Source organism: Haliotis rufescens, unplaced genomic scaffold (genome assembly GCF_023055435.1).
Source record: "Haliotis rufescens isolate VD_foot unplaced genomic scaffold, xgHalRufe1.0.p SCAF_13, whole genome shotgun sequence".
NCBI lineage: Eukaryota > Metazoa > Mollusca > Gastropoda > Lepetellida > Haliotidae > Haliotis > Haliotis rufescens.
Window position 1 is genome coordinate 16,917,193 of NW_025963813.1, and position 17,629 is coordinate 16,934,821.

General features: G+C 40.8%; 1 protein-coding gene and 1 long non-coding RNA gene across 3 annotated transcripts in view; one reads left to right on the forward strand and one right to left on the reverse strand.

Moving 5' to 3' along the window:
- The window catches only part of LOC125378601 (arylsulfatase B-like), a 39,882-nt gene that overhangs the window by 11,155 nt on the left and 11,098 nt on the right, over positions 1–17,629 (forward strand). The window contains exons 2-5 of one of the 2 annotated variants that reach the window (XM_048394261.1): positions 1,650–1,697; positions 12,963–13,096; positions 14,251–14,362; positions 17,086–17,137. In XM_048394261.1, coding sequence (XP_048250218.1) covers positions 12,985–13,096; positions 14,251–14,362; positions 17,086–17,137 — 276 coding nt within the window. In that variant the 5' untranslated portion in view covers positions 1,650–1,697; positions 12,963–12,984. The remainder of the gene's footprint in view (positions 1–1,649; positions 1,698–12,962; positions 13,097–14,250; positions 14,363–17,085; positions 17,138–17,629) is intronic. The other variant, XM_048394260.1, reaches the window with a different exon arrangement.
- LOC124121941 overlaps positions 6,735–17,629 on the reverse strand; it is an 85,617-nt gene continuing 74,722 nt past the window's right edge. Inside the window, exons 3-4 of the long non-coding RNA XR_007220369.1 lie at positions 8,314–11,674; positions 6,735–7,844 (exon numbers count right to left, since the gene is read on the reverse strand). This is a non-coding gene — a long non-coding RNA (uncharacterized LOC124121941). The remainder of the gene's footprint in view (positions 7,845–8,313; positions 11,675–17,629) is intronic.

The window sequence follows — 17,629 nt, forward strand, 5'->3', positions numbered from 1 at the left end:
AATATAGGGTAGCCCAGTGGTTAAAGCGTTCGCTCATCACACCGAAGACCCGGGTTGATTCCTGACATTGGTACAACATGTGAAGCCCATTTCTGGTTTCCCCCACCGTAAAATTGCTGGAATATTGCTAAAAGTGGTGTAAAACCTCACTCACTCACTCACTCACTCACTCACTCACATATTCTTGGATGTGACATTAAACCCAAATTCAATTCACCTCACCTCATGCGAATGTAAACAAACCTTTATGCATGTGCGAAGGTGTGAAACCGTCACCTCGTTTCCGTGTCAGCTGTATCAACAGCATAAAGTTTGCTCTGTGATATTCGCCTCACGACTTTGGACTTTATTTATAAATGCATATGGCAGCTTTACAAACACAAACTTCAAGTGCATCAAGTGGTCAAATAGACTGTGTATAGTCACAAGATACATCACAGCATGAGAAGATTTATATTACAGGGTGTCATTAGGAGAGTTTGTGTAGCTGATGGTTAAAGATACCTATGAAGATCCTGGGTAGAATAAGTCTTCAGGAACCCATGCTTTGCCATAAAAGGCGATTATGCTTGTCGTAAGAGGCGAGTCATGAGATCAGCTGGCCAGGCTCGCTAACTTGCCGGATACATGTCATCATATCCAAATTGTGTAGATCGATGCTCATGATGTCAATCACTGGTTTGTCTGGTCTAGACTCAAATATTTACAGACTCCCGTCATATAGTTGGAATATTGGAGTGCGGAGTTAAACAACAAACAGAAATGATGTATTAACCCTGGACCTAAAAGACACACTAAGTCATACTTCAAACCATATTTTCATTCATAGCAGTTAAATGCTAAATTATTAAACAAGGGTAGTCTTTAAAAAGGCAGGTTTTTTTGCATGGTGTGTCACAAACATTACATACAGACACCTGTTATGTTCTTGTTGCACTCCTGTAACATGTACACGTTATTGGAGGATATATCGAGGTTATCACGCTTGTGTGTTTGGGGATGATAAATATCCTGCATTAGGAATAAACATTGGATTTAGCGAGCCTAGGCCATATGGTTAATTCTGACTTGATTGCCGAATGACAAGGGCGACGCCATGATTGTTTATGAACACTGAAAGTAGTCCCTACTTGACCTTTGATATTTACATCTCTATCCGCATATGACCCCTACGGATATTGTTTTTATCAGTTTATAGCTTTATGCTGCCAAGAAACCTACCCATTATATGATAAAAATGGATATGTTCTAAACTTTTTCACGATACATAGACTCAATCCATTGGAATTGTCAGTCATGTAAAGTATATCCGACAAACATGACAATGCTGAGCTGAGGATTCTTTACAAATATTCAGGAGACAACAGAAGGAACCAGAGTAAGGCACACATGGTAATCAACTGGTAATGTCTACTTTGCATGACTTTTGGGTATAAAACCCAGACAGACAAGAATTGATTGTAAACAAATAAATATTCTTTTTCAATACTGATAGTTTTGTCTTTCATGAGGATGTCTTGATTATGCACAGTAAGTCACAAGTTTGTCCAGGTCTAAATTTCAAATTCTTGTTTCAGCTTTATTTTTTGCCTGATGTCCACTTATAACATGGGGACATTTTGTCAAGTTTGTTTCTGTTCGTGTTTCAGCTGCACAGTTTGCCACATTGCACAGTGCTGAATATAGTTTTCTCTCAGGTAAGATACTGAATTTTACTCATGTTAGGTTACATTTCGTCTCACATTGGTCATTGGTGTACTGTCTCAGTGTCTGTAGACATGGACGATCTTGGCCCACCTTCTAAACCAGAGACCATATATTGGTATGAGGTCTCTGTCTAAACATTTACCGCTGAATAATTCTCGCTGTTGTGGTGTGACTAACTCAGGTTTCAGGATACCCAACAGCATCTTGCATCTGAGGGCTGTTGACATGAGTGAAAATGTGCAGAAGTTAGGTGTGTGTGTGTGTGTGTGTGTGTGCACGTGTGTGTTTTGTGTTGTATGTGTGCATGTGTGTTGTATGTGTGTGTGCGTGTGTCTGTTGTGTGTGCTCGCACGCGTGTGTTGTATGTGTGTGTCTGTTGTATGTGTTTGTTTGTGTGCATGTGTGTATTGTATGTGTGTGCGTGTTGTATGTGTGTGCGTGTTGTGTGTGTGTGTGTGTGTGTGTGTGTGTGTGTGTGTGTGTGTGTGTGTGTGTGTGTGCATTGTGTGTGTATTGTGTGTGTGCGTTGTGTGTGTGCGTGCGTTGTGTGTGTGCGTGGCTTCACTGGATCAGGGTAATATAGGGAGGCTTCACTGTGGATCGGGGTAATATAGGGAGGCTTCACTGTGGATCAGGGTAATATAGGAGGCTTCACTGTGGATCGAGGTAATATAGGGAGGCTTCACTGTGGATTGGGGTTATGAAGGGAGGCTTCACTGGATCAGGGTAATATATGTAGCAGGGTTGAGAATAATGTTATTTGAAGTTATTTGGTGGTGGATTTTAAGTTCAGCATGATTAATTTAGTATTTCCAAGATAAATGAATACTTCCCACAACCCAATAAGGGCCCCCAGGCCATAGAGACCCTCATGGTAATTGAAAGGTATCATTTCTAAACAAGAAGTGTGTCATCACATTTGATTGGCTACAAGTTTCTGTAAACCAAGTAGAACCAGTTTGATTGGTTTTGCAATGCACATGCTTTTTGTGCTGTGAGCATGCCACATGCATGATCACTTGGCTGGTGACATCAGGAGTGGGAACACCTATTCCTTTCTTGCTTGGTGTGTGAAAACTTCAGGTAAGTTTAGTTTGTTTTAGAAAAGTTGTTTTATAAAAAGTATAAAATATGGATAAAAATTGTTGTATTGTTTTACACTTTAAAACAGTAGTATAATTGTTGTTCATGCAATTTGGTAATAACTTAACTTGGAACATTTCAAGTGTGTAGTTGGGTACGGAATAACTGTTGATAGTAAACGTTTGGCAGGTTTGTCTATGCAGTTAATTATTGTAATATTTGGTGTATTTTAAGAAACTGTAGGTTGGATATGGCAGTGGCGACCAGGTTAATATCTGCTTGTGAGAACATGTGGTTTTCAGCCCATAGGTGGTTATTATAAGTTTTGTATATAATCCTGTCATTTAATTCATGATAATTATGGTAAGGTACAGTACAAAAGATTTTGTTAATATCTCTATTGTAATTAAGCAGTCACTTGTTATTTACCTTTTGTTAATGTTTTGTACGTTGTAATGTTATTTTGCTTTTAAGCTATTTTGTATGTCCTGTACAGAGTGATGTGCATCCAGCTATACATGTATGTCAGTTACAGTTGGAATAGAGTATTTTATATTGGATTTGATAATGTTGACAGGACCGTTGTAACCACGAGATCAAGCTGTGCAATAAAGAACTCGGCCCAATACATGGATCATGTCTTCACTGATGGATGGACACGTGAAGATTCTGGGGTAGAATTGGTCTTCAGCAACCCATGCTTGCCGTAAAAAGCGACTATGCTTGTCGTAAAAGGCGACTAACGGGATCGGGTGGTCAGGCTCGCTGACTTGGTTGATGCATGTCATCGATCCCAATTACGTGGATCGATGCTCATGTCAATCACTGGGTTGTCTGGTCCAGACTCGATTATTTACAGACCGCCGTCATATAGGCTTCACTGTGGATCGGGGTTATGTAGGGAGGCTTCACTGTGGATCGAGGTAATATAGGGAGGCTTCACTGTGGATCGAGGTAATATAGGGAGGCTTCACTGTGGATCGGGGTAATATAGGGAGGCTTCACTGTGGATCGGGGTAATATAGGGAGGCTTCACTGTGGATCGGGGTAATATAGGGAGGCTTCACTGTGGATCGGGGTAATATAGAGCGGCTTCACTGTGGATCAGGGTAATATAGGGAGGCTTCACTGTGGATCGGGGTAATATAGGGAGGCTTCACTATGGATTGGGGTAATATAGGGAGGCTTCACTGTGGATCGGGGTAATATAGGGAGGCTTCACTGTGGATTGGGGTATTGTAGGGAGGCTTCACTGTGGATCAGGGTAATATAGGAAGGCTTCACTGTGGATCGGGGTAATATAGGGAGTAGATGGCACCTACAGCAGAGTTCCAACTGGTGCTGCATATTGGATTTGTGGAGTTTCTGGAATCACTAAGACGTCTGGGTCATCAATGAAGAATAACTTCTTCACTAGAGTGTGCAACTCTTCATCGGTCCATCTGCTGGCAGAAACTGGAACTGCCGCGTGACTGCTGCTGTCTGGGCTGAGTGGGAAAAGTGTTGGTTATAAGCGATGTGATGAGTACTGTCTTAATGGTTGCATAAGGACTTTCGTCCCCTGTCAGCTTTTAGTGTTTGTCTATAACCACGATAACAGTCTTCTCATTCAGTTAATCATATCGGTAGGTTCATTTTGTGTGGCTGTTGATTTCAAGCTCATGAGCAGGAGACATTTTGGTCTCTTTGTCTTATTCTGTCAACCACTTGTTCTGTATGCACAGGGAACAGGAAAGTTGATTCATGGTCAGATATCCTGACATTCATTTACCGAGATATGAAAAAGTAACCTTGGAGCACCTCTGTAATCTGTCCATGTACAGGAATGCCTAATATTGGCATGGGGCGACCTAACTGGAGGTAAGACCTGTTTCATTGGGGTATAAATCTTGATTATCAATAAGATCGTTTTGACTTGCTGCCGACAATATTTTTAAGCAAATGATATGAGAGGTGGAATCTGATTGGCCAATGGAAGGGACATTACTCATAAGACTTTTATAGTCAGTTAACTCCCTTGCTTCAGGAAGATGTGTTGAAGGATGCTGCAAGAAGTCTTGTGAAACCGGACCACACAGGGACTGACCATTTGATATTCTGTGTGCAGACTAGATACTTTTTAAGCTTCAGCTGTAAAACCAGATATATTTTTTCAATGAAAACTGTGCCTAAATCATTTTTTTTTTTAAAAACATCTTGGAACTATGTATTTTTTGTGGCAGACAATTTTCTGTTTTGACAATCTGAGCATAATTTATTGTTTGAAGCCTTTTTCCAGACAATATACACTTTTTTTTCTAAAGTCCCAGGCCATCCCCAGAATACCAAGTAATATGACCCTCATGAGGTTTGCTCATGTTTAAATTTCTCCTCAGAGAATTTGTGATAATTGAATTGGGCCACACTTTGTTTTAAATCTGAATTTGACTCTTTTTTTATCCCACCAATAATAAGTGATAGCATTTTGCACCAAAAATAAATTTTCTAAACAAGGACCCATTATTAATTATTTGCAGTGGATCATCTGGCCACTTTGCTACACTAAATGTATGTTTTGTCTGAAATTGTTTCAGAATGGGCTAATGCCCTGTTGTAGGTGTTGCAGTCACTTTGCATTTAATCAGTTCTTATGAAAACACACTGGCAGTGGATGTTTCATATTTGATAAATTATGTTTCTTTGGGGCACCCCTATTGTTTCCAGATCAGTCAGCAACATACCTGTGTTCATGGGTATGCATCTAAGACCTGCATCACTTCGGGCTTTACTCCCACATTAAGCTGACAGGTTCTGATGTAACTGATTTATGTGTTAAGAGCAGCCTCTCAGGTATTATGTTTGTAATCTATCACAGAGCAGACAGGACCCGTGAAGATCCGGGATAGAATAGGTCTTCAGCAACCCATGCTTGCGGTAAAAGCTGACTCTGCTTGTCGCAAGAGGCGACTGACGGGATCAGGTGGTCAGACTCGGTTGATGCATGTCATCAATGCTCATGATGTCAATCACAGGATTGTCTGGTCCAGACTCGACATTTGCCATTTGGGCAATGTGTGGCGACTTCAGAACTAGCAAAACCTCTGCAGTTAGATCAGTGGTGTCAAAATGTGGAACAGGTCTCTCGGAAGTATAGCAAGATGTATTTGGTATGTATCTTTTGAAGGTTCAATGTTTTGCTCCTTGCACAATCGAATTTGAAGTTATTCCTGCTTGAAATTAAATGTCAACAGTTACAATGTTGGGACATGCCATTTTGATCATCATTCTCTACCTAAATATTGCTTTTCAATGATGTGAGTGCTATCCTCCATGAATATGACCTTGTATTAACATATCTGGATTAAAGTTGAATATTTTCTCACTTGTTTTGGTATATCAACAAATCATGTGTGTCCCCCGCCGTGACATTGCTAAAATCAGTGTAAAACCATACTGGGTGGGCATTTCCAGCAGTTGCGTCAATCACTGGATTGTCTGTCATAGCTGGAATATTGCTGAGTTTGACATCACAGATGTTGCACAATGAAAGACCGCAAAAGCAATTTCAAGCTAGCAATTATCATTGGTTATCCAGTGTCTTTATGTTGCTCCTGCCTCAAGATCACATGAAGATGTCGAGCCAATATAATGGACATTTACAAACTGAAAGTTAGATGCAAACATTATGTAATGGTGGACGATTTATGAATATGCTGCTGAGACATATTCAGTTGCAAAAAGACACTGCATAACCAATGATAATTGCTAGCTTGAAATTGCTTTTGCGGTCTTTTATTGTCCTCAGGGATGACGGCAGTCTGCACCATACAATCCAGTGACAGGCTTTAATGATTGACATGTATCAACCGAGCAATCCCTTCAGTCGCCTCTTATCGCAGCACTCATCGATATTACAGCTATATGGGCGGTTCCGGGTAGTGTGATGGAAAACAAAGAAGACTGGCGGCTGGCACACAACATTTATTCTGCTCAACTACACAAGATATTTCTATATTTAAAGTAACCCAAGCTGTCGACTTGCAATCATTATGCAAACGTACACCCACAAAATCCATTTTTCTGAGCTCGTTGGATGTGCTAAAACTTGGGCCTCGGTGAGAATAGAATAATTCCATACGTGTGACCAGTGACAAAACCAACTCCGAATCATTGGGGACACATCTGAGCAAAGCAATGTAGGTAATAGTCACCTCAGTTTTCTTGACATCATATTCCCAATGAATTCCATTTCACATTGTTCCAGTTTCCTCCTTCGACATGACCTAACTTTGTCTCCGGACTGAACTGCCCTCGTTCAGTTAAGCCATATTTCTCCCTCCCCCATTTCTGTTCGATAACTTGCCCTCATATAGTAAACAAATTTCCAAGTAAGCTATCTACTTCAGCACACACCAATCAGTTACCAACTCAATCACCCCACAAGCACGCTTCTCACAGTCAATCAAGCATGACGCCGACCACCCAAACTGGACCCCTTGTGAACCACACAAATATACAACGTCACTCATAACACCAGGAACAGGTTAATTCTGGACAGCTTCAGTACCCATTATTTCCGGGAGTCCTTCGCCATCACCTCTCATTTGAGAAACCAAAATTGATTTCTACTATCCTTAAAGAAATGAAAGTTTCAGAGACGTCATACTCCACGTTACCTTTTCTCAAATTGAGATTAGGTGTAAGACATGCATCCTGTCTAAATCCGTGTTGGTTTGTTGTTTAACGCCGCACTCAGCAATATTCCTGCTATATGATGGTCTGTAAATAATCGTGTCTGGACCAGACAACCCAGTGATTGATATCATGAGCATCGATCCACGCAATTGGGATACGATGTCATTCATCAACCAAGTCCGCGAGCCTGACCACCCGTCGCCATTTATGGCAAGCATGGGTTGCTGAAGACCTATTCTACTCCGGATCTTCACGGGTCCCTAAATACGTGTACAGTATCCAGAGTAGTTTGTTGATGGAATCCAAATGCAGGTTGAAGTTCTTTAGATGATAGTTTCATCATAGCAGATGGCGTTAGCTCGAAAGACTGATGAAAGGCCCTGTGGAAATAATTACAGAGTTAAGTTATGCAACATACAACATTACGGTTAGAATCTTATATGATCACATAATAATTATTGATTATAGTAACTAACTAGTTACCTTTACATATCGATGTATCCACCTATTAACGATCATATCATGCCGTGTCGGCTAAATGTGTGAGGAAAGCCTGAAGTGATGCAGATCTTAGACATTTACCACTTTGGGGAAACCCACGCGCATGGGTACATGCTCAAAAACCAAGAACCATAACCCACTGTCATAGGATTCTGACGTGTCCAAGGGAAGCAACTCAGTACATTGAATTGCGACGACACTGACTGGGCCACCCTTGTCTCCGTACACAAGAGTAGACATAATGTATACTGACAAACAGGTTATCTATGAAATTGATCATGATTACATTAAACCATAACTTGAGTGCACAACATGCAAAAATAGAATAAAATACAAGATATAACTCACCGTGAGTATGGCACCGAGCCCAATGATGTCAGTTACCCCAGGTATGTAATTACCATGGTCACCCACCTGAAGGTAAATGTCGGTCCAAAGGAACATTATATAAATGTCAACAAAAAGTTCGGTTTGATCTGCCATTCCATATCACACACTGCACAAGAGTTTTATCCATCATCGAACTTTTGAACTGGTCCCCATGTTAGGTAAACAATTTCAATTTATTTAAAGGTAGATAGATAGATATAATATGTGTACACGATAAGTAACACACACACTTGAGAATGCTTTTTGAAAAGAGCAATTATAAACTTACATATGTGAAGCATTTTAGCAGACATAGTAAGGGACAGACTCTTTGATGGCTAGCATTTTACCGGATAAAATAAATTGTCATCGAAAGATTTCAGGAAAAAACTGCTTCAGACGGTTGAAAAAGATAATATTGTCGGTCGCAAGGAATACATTGTTGCAATTTTAATGTATCCACTTGCACCCAAGAGACTCCAATGAAAGTGTAAAAGTGAGCTGACGAGTCACCCAGTCGCTAAAAGCCCAGAGAAACAATATTGCAGACAAACACAATGGCAACTGCTGTTGTATCAGTGCGGCATGTTAGATTAAATACATGACACCTTTATATGGATAGCAACTTCTTGTACTGTTTGAACGAAAGTTTCAGACCTACTTTTTGCTCCCTCATCAAGCATTTATCTGACGAAGGAGCAAGAGTGAGTGAGTATGGTTTTACGCCGTTTTTAGCAATATTTCAGCAATATTACGGCGGGCGACACCAGAAATGGGCTTCACACATTGTACCCACGTCGGGAATCGAACCCGGGTCTTCGGCGTGACGAGCGAACGCTTTAACCACTAGGCTACCCGACCGCCCCGAAGGAGCAAGAGGTAGCTCTGTACGTCGTACAAAGAATAAAAGAAGTTATTATCCATAAAAAGGGCCATGCATTCATGTTCTCCCAAATTCTAAATGCCCACCAAAGATTTTACGTCAGATTAAGTACTAATACTAAGACCTAGGCATTTAAATAGTAACTGAAATTAAATACACTTTATAATATATACATTATGACACTACTGCATTTGTATTCACTGAGCAATGGTACCGACTCACTAAGGGTGGTAAACTGGGCTTTTATAGTCAGTTAATTAATACTATAAAATGACATGTAAATTATCTTTAACAGATTTGGACTACAGAACATCATAGAAATGTTGATTCCAAATTCATCAGTGGCTTGAGAAGCTTTTTTTAGTATGGAAATCAGTAGCTGCGTCTTGTACGTACAACAGTTCTGTCAACTTCTATAAAATACTTCTCGATCGTTTGGTGGTAAAATAAGGACAAGTCCATGAAGTTCTGTCTTAAACTCAAAGCAAATCCATTTTCTAAACGTTCTCGATGTATGCAGAAAATGTCATTTGCTTGGGGTAATTAACTGGCATATAAAAACCTCCCCCGATAGTGGAAGCTGTTTGGGGTTCCCAGAGATAACCGAATTCTCTCCCTCTGGGTCGGGCACGCTGGCCTGACTCCGTGTGACACACTCAACAAAAACTGTCATGAAAATGGATTACAAAGTCATTTTTTGACTTACACGTTGGATTTTCATTTGTTGTACCTTCAAACGTTCTCCACCTGTCATCAAATGTTAGTGTCACCAAGGAAGGCTGCCCGCCGGCACGCAAAATACTTTTTCAGATCGACCAGATCGGAAGACAAGGCTGATCTGCACATGCTGCACGGGCGACCCGTTCACCATACTCAGCCCTGATTGGCCTGTCTTGTCACGTGCCGTGGCCCACGGACAGAGCTTTATTTGAAGTGACCCTGTCATAATGTTTACATCTAACAATAGATTGACACATAAATAAAAGGTTTGTCCAACCACTAGAGCCATCAGTTACTTTGATCACCTTAGTAAATCTAGGGACATGTTCAATAAACCACTGAATACATGAAGCTGACACACGTTTCTGCACGGAGGCTTCTGGGCGGTGGGGTCGCCGAGTGGTTAAATCGTTCGCTCGTCACGCCGAAGACCCGGGTTCCATTCCCCACATGGGTACGATGTGAAGCCTTAATTGGTGTCCCCGGTCATGATATTGCTGGACTATTGCCCAAAGCGGTGTAAAAACCTACTCGCTCACTTATGTTGCATGTACTGTTGGCCCTTCGTTTCACTGTTCAAAATATCATATGGACCATTTCTCGTCTGATGTACTTCCAGTTTACCTCCAGGGGAATATTTCTGACCTAATTAGATGACACTGGAGATCAAGGTTACTCATAAATACTTACATCATGTTTGTTGATTAACGCCACACAACAATATTACAACCATATAGTGGCAGTCTGTATACAATCAATTTGGACCAGACAGTCCAGTGATTATAATTACCCCATGAGTTTTGATCTATGCAGTTGTGATACGATGACATGCATCAACCAATTAGATTCATATCCCTAAAACACGACAACCTGTATCAGCTGAGGAAGATTTGATTCAGCATATATATCTTGCATTTACTATTACACAGACAGCGTCCCAGTTTCACACAAGTTACTTATTACAAAATCTGGGAATTGATAAGAAGTGAAACTCATCGGTATGGCGCTGACAAACCTCAAAACTATCAGGACGAACTGGGATTCACCCACGGTCCTAGGTGTCCGGCATTCCTGAGAGATTCAACTCCTCACATTGCAGTGCCTTAGACCTACTCACAAACCGTGACCATCTGATTATCATAATAGTCGGCTCTAAGGGCAAGCATGTGCTGCTCTCACAGCCTCGGAATACCCCGCAATACCAAGGAATACCCAATCAAACCAAGGAATACGCCGCTATACTCAGGAATAAAACGCAATACCAAGGAAACCCCCGAATACACCGTCATACCCAATATAATTACATATGAGAGTGTTATAACGGCTCTGTAGCCAACATAATATTTACATATGAGTGTTATAACGGCTCTGTAGCCAACGTTATTACATATGAGACTATTATAACGGCTCTGCAGCCAAGGTTATTACATATGAGAGTGTTATAACGGCTCTGCAGCCAAGGTTATTACATATGAGAGTGTTATAACGGCTCTGCAGCCAAGGTTATTACATATGAGAGTGTTATAACGGCTCTGCAGCCAAGGTTATTACACATGAGAGTGTTATGACGCCTCTGCAGCTGCAGCCGCACCACTGACCTCATGTATTATAGCGGCTCTCCGACCAATGGAACTGGTCATGGGTAGTTGAAACTTCGATGAGCAGGAAGGACATTGCATAACATGCCATAAAACTCACCAGCCAAAGACAAACTCCATTCTCATGACGGGTGTTCACCTGGAACACATGAAACAAACAAAATGACACAAAACATAAAGCATATCCATACATGTGCACGTCATGTTTAGCCTCCAAGCGTACCAGTTACTGGATAAAGCCAAACTCATGTATAGTAACTGTAGGTGTGGGAGCGGGAGTGGGAGTGGGAGTGGGAGTGGGAGTGGGAGTGGGAGCTGTTTATGGTACAATAAAACAATGCAGGGAGAATAAACCATGAGGGCCGCAGTGTGGTTTATTTCATGATAAAACATTGTTGTACCATGACGTCATTTCTGGAGATTTGAACATGCGCTCGCAACTTTGGACGACGTAACTTTTAAGAGGGAATTGTCCAACGAGTTGTTCCCCGTAGATGTAGCCGGGCAACGTAGATAAACGCAATGGCAGAACGATCGTATCCAAAAGCGGGAGAGATATGACAATCGGTATTGGGAGAAAAGGTACAGTTATCGACGTGCAAATTATGAGAATATGCGGGAAAGACCAAATAGATCCCCCGCCCCCAGCCCTTTTAATAAAATTGACTTGTCAGACATTGACGAGGTCAGATTCTATTCAGAGAATCATCATTATTTAAATACGTGAAAATACATTTAAAGCTTTTAAATTTTATTACCATTATTGAAGAGGCTGTACAATATTGATATTTCATATAAAAAAATAAACGATACATGGTCGTTGTTTATTGTACAATAAAACACTGCATGATAGAATAAACTAGAAAACTATTTCCCTCTCATTCAAACTTCAACCGAAAAAAATATCATTTATTGGTGAAATTATCACGCACCTAAATCCTATTCACTGACCGACTGACACTATCTTGTCATGCACAGCGCATTAAATTCCCATTTCCTGATAAGACGACCTGCACGTTGATACAGATAGGTATAAGTATGTCAAACCTGATACAGTCTGACCATCAATGATCAATATCTTTTTAAAGACACACTACTTCAAACTTCAACCGAAAAAATATATCATTTATTGGTGAAATTATCACGCACCTAAATCCTTTTCACTGACCGACTGACACTATCTTGTCATGCACAGCGCATTACATTTGCATGTCCTGAAAGTGTGACCTGCACCACGTTGCACGTATCTGTGCACGTTGATATAGATAGGTATAAGTATGTCAAACCTGATACAGTCTGACCATCAATGATCAATATCTTTATAAAGACACACTACAGCATCAGTAAGCTGTAGGAAGCGTTACAGCGCTTCACACACAGGCGTTCTTTGCATATTATACCGCTAATACCAGCTGTTTCTCGCACAGTATCGGAGGTCTGTTCACAACAATGGCGTGTCGCGGAATAGCAGTATTGGCTGTGTTGCTGTGGGCTACAACGAGCACCTCTTGTTCATCTCCACAGCGCCCCAACATTGTGTTCATCGTAGCTGACGACCTAGGTAAGCTGGAGATGATGATTAATGTCATGCTGAATTAATACGATACTCTCTCGCAGCTCCTGAACCATAATCATTTGCCCTTCTGCCCAGCCCTTACTGTAATCATATCACTGATTGTACCCTCCAAGTTATATATTTTCAGAGACTAAGCGTTAGTCTAGCAACCTGACAATGTGTGCACGCTTGTCGAAGATCCATCGATCCTATGTTCACATTATTTGCTGTGATAAACCTCATTAAGACTGCAATACATCTTGCATTTCAATTATTTATTGGAGCTTTTATCAACGTTTGGATGTACAATTTCACATTGAAGGCTCACCATGTGATGCATGGCGAAACGCCATCTCGATTAAACAACGTAACAGCTGTTATGGCGATCACATGTTATTGACGTCTTGTCCGCGAGATTTTAGAGATGTTTCCTGAAGTATATCAATCCTGCGGACACGTTTCCTTATTTGTTTATTGTTTAACGCCTTTCTCAGCAATATGCCAGCTGTATAACGCCCCACCGGTGGTACCCGTTGCACACACATGCAAAGGCAAGTCAAACGTTCAGCTTAAAAACAACACGGGAACGTTTGGAACCTGTCAAAATAGGGAATTGCATCGGACATAGTTCTTGTCACTGGTTCGTGCAATTGTGAAATGTCCCCTACATGATTACCAAAAAAACGTTTTTAAAGCTTTGCTTTTGATGTGAAGAATGTGTTTAAATTTATATTTTTGACGCTGAACATGAGAATGAAACCAAATATTATGGATGGCCTTTGCCACAGGTCAGCCCTTAAGCTCTTTCAACAGGTCCTTCCTATCCGCATATGCATTACAGAGTGTAACAGGAAACTGGGGTTGTTATGTGTAAGTTTGAACTGGGGACTGTTTACTGAGTGAGTGAGTATGTTTTAAGCAGCGTATAGCAATATTCCAGCAATGTCACGACGAGGGACACCAGAAATGGGCTTCACACATTGTACCCGTATCGGGAATCGAACCCGGGTCTTCGACGTGACGAGAGAACGCTTAAACCACTAGGTTACCCGACCGCCCCTGTGGATTGTTTAGAGGTGTGTTGCGTGTTGGTCGTAGTTATTAATATCGTATTCAATTTTGTTAGGTATCCTCCATATTGTCAGCGTGTTGTATTTCAGGCTGGAATGACGTTGGCTTTAGGAACCCTGACATCCTCTCCCCAAACATAGACAAGCTGGCCAGAGAAGGGGTCATCCTCAACAGTTCCTACGTCCAGCCTGTCTGTAGTCCGTATGTTGCTTTATGGCATCGATGATGTCATTGTAAAAATATCCTCCATGATTACTGTTATAATTTTTTTCTATAACGGTATAAGGTCCGGGGTTCATACCAAAAGACGTTAAAAGATGGTACTTGTTGTTACCCTGTCTGGCCCTCGGCATTAAGGGGCTAAAACAAGGACTGGTCGGCTCGGAGTCAGTATGCTGTGTGTGAGTGGGGTATTCATGTTAAACTGCGACATGGTATCTCAGTGAGCTAGCACTATAAGGCGGCATCAGTACGGACTATTTCAAGCAGCCACATACACACGCACACACACACATGCACGGCGCTATATAAGTGCAATAATCTTGGACGCGACGTTAAACACAATTTCAACTCACCTCGCTTTTTCTATAGGGCATCGACGATATCATGGTAAAAATGTACTCCATGATTACTGTTAAAATTATTCTTTATAACTCTATTAAATTGGGAGCAGTGGGGGCAATAGCAATAGAGTTAGTGAGTGAGTTAGTGAATGGGTGGTTGAGTAATTGCGTGAGTGAAAACTCTAACGAAGAATGAGTGTAGAAAAAGCACAAACAAAAAGCTTGCCAAACTCTATTGACAGTTATTTTGGGCTACCCTGTCTTGAACTGGCTGTCATTATATCATTGACACGCCTTGAAACTAAGTTGGGTCAAATCTTGGATTTGAACCCACAATCATAGAGTCTAAAGGACGCAACTTTAGTAGCAAAAGCAGAAGCAGTAGCAGCAGGAGTAGCAGTAGTAGTGACAGTAGTAGTAACAGTCGTAGTAGTAACAGTCGTAGTAGTAGTAGTAGTAACAGTAGTTGTAGTAGTAACAGTAGTTGTAGTAGTAACAGTAGTAGTAACAGTAGTTGTAGTAGTAACAGTAGTACTAACAGTAGTTGTAGGAGTAACAGTAGTACTTACAGTAGTTGTAGTAGTAACAGTAGTAGTAACAGTAGTTGTAGTAGTAACAGTAGTAGTAACAGTAGGAGTAACAGTAGTAGTAACAGTAGCAGTAGCAGTAGTAGTAACAGTAGTGACAGTAGTTGTAGTAGTAACAGTAGCAGTAGTAGTAACAGTAGTAGTAACAGTAGTAGTAACAGTAGTTGTAGTAGTAACAGTAGTAGTAACAGTAGTAGTAACAGTAGTAGTAACAGTAGTTGTAGTAGTAACAGTAGTAGTAACAGTAGGAGTAACAGTAGTAGTAACAGTAGCAGTAGCAGTAGTAGTAACAGTAGTGACAGTAGTTGTAGTAGTAACAGTAGTGACAGTAGTTGTAGTAGTAACAGTAGTGACAGTAGTTGTAGTAGTAACAGTAGCAGTAGTAGTAACAGTAGTGACAGTAGTAGTAGTAGTAACAGTAGTGACAGTAGTTGTAGTAGTAACAGTAGCAGTAGTAGTAACAGTAGTAGTAACAGTAGGAGTAACAGTAGTAGTAACAGTAGGAGTAACAGTAGTAGTAACAGTAGTAGTAACAGTAGCAGTAGCAGTAGTAGTAACAGTAGCAGTAACAGTAGTAGTAACAGTAGTGACAGTAGTTGTAGTAGTAACAGTAGCAGTAGTAGTAACAGTAGTAGTAACAGTAGTTGTAGTAGTAACAGTAGCAGTAGTAGTAACAGTAGTAGTAACAGTAGCAGTAGCAGTAACAGTAGTAGTGACAGTAGTGACAGTAGTTGTAGTAGTAACAGTAGTAGTAACAGTACTTGTAGTAGTAGTAGTAACAGTAGTAGTAGTAGTAGTAGTAACAGTAGTTGTAGTAGTAACAGTAGTAGTAACAGTAGGAGTAACAGTAGTAGTAACAGTAGGAGTAACAGTAGTAGTAACAGTAGCAGTAACAGTAGTAGTAACAGTAGCAGTAGCAGTAGTAGTAACAGTAGCAGTAACAGTAGTAGTAACAGTAGTGACAGTAGTTGTAGTAGTAACAGTAGCAGTAGTAGTAACAGTAGTAGTAACAGTAGTTGTAGTAGTAACAGTAGCAGTAGTAGTAACAGTAGTAGTAACAGTAGCAGTAGCAGTAACAGTAGTAGTGACAGTAGTGACAGTAGTTGTAGTAGTAACAGTAGTAGTAACAGTACTTGTAGTAGTAGTAGTAACAGTAGTAGTAGTAGTAGTAGTAACAGTAGTAGTAGTAGCAGTAGTAGTAGCAGTAGTAGAAGCAGTTGCAGTATTAGCAACAGTAGTAGTAACAGTAGTAGTGGTAGTATTAGTGGCAGTAGTAGAGGTAGTAATAGTGATGGTAGTAGTAGTAGCAGCAGTAGTAGTATTAGTAGCAGCAGCAACAGTAGTAGCAGTACAAGTAGCATCAGTATTAGTAGCGGTAGTGGTAGTGGTAGCAGCAGCGGTAGTCGCAGCAGTACAAGGTCTTCAGCAACCCATGCTTGCCCTGAAAGGCGACTATGCATGTCGTAAGAGACGACTAACGGGATCGGGTGGTCAGGCTCGCTGACTTGGTTGATGCATGTCATCGATCCCAATTGCGTGTATCGATGCTCATGATATCAATCGCTGGATTGTCTGGTCCTGACTCGACTATATACAGACCGCCGTCATATAGCTGGAATATTTCTGAGTGCGGCGTTAAACCCCCCAAAACAAACAAAAAGTAGCATCTGGAGTTGCAGTAGCGCTAGTAGTAATACATGTAGCAGTAGTAATAGCAACAGCAGCACCAGTAGTTGGTAATTTGTTTCTGAATGTGTTACTCCTCGTGTTTCAGATCTCGCAATGCTTTCATGACAGGTGTATATCCTTTCAAAGTGGGTCTTCAGGTAGGAAGTTTCACTTAGCTTGTGGTTACACGCATTTGATTTACCCAAAAGCGTAAGAAAATATAAAATTTGGACAAGAAGGATGCTTACAACGAATAAATAAGTGACACAAACACACAAGTTTAATGTGTGTCTTGTTTGCGCGCTCGATGACCTGTCTGAATACTTTGCCACATTCTTGATTGAATGATTCGTGTTGAACTCCCTCTTGCTTGAATGATTCGTGTTGAACTCCCTCTTGATTGAAAAATTTGTATTGAACTCGCTCTTGCTTGAATGATTCGTGTTGAACTCCCTCTTGCTTGAATGATTCGTGTTGAACTCCCTCTTGCTTGAATAATTCGTGTTGATCTCCTTCTTGCTTGAATGATTCGTGTTGAACTCCCTCTTGCTTGAATAATTCGTGTTGAACTCCCTCTTGCTTTAATAATTCGTGTTGATCTCCCTCTTGCTTGAATAATTCGTGTTGATCTCCCTCTTGCTTGAATAATT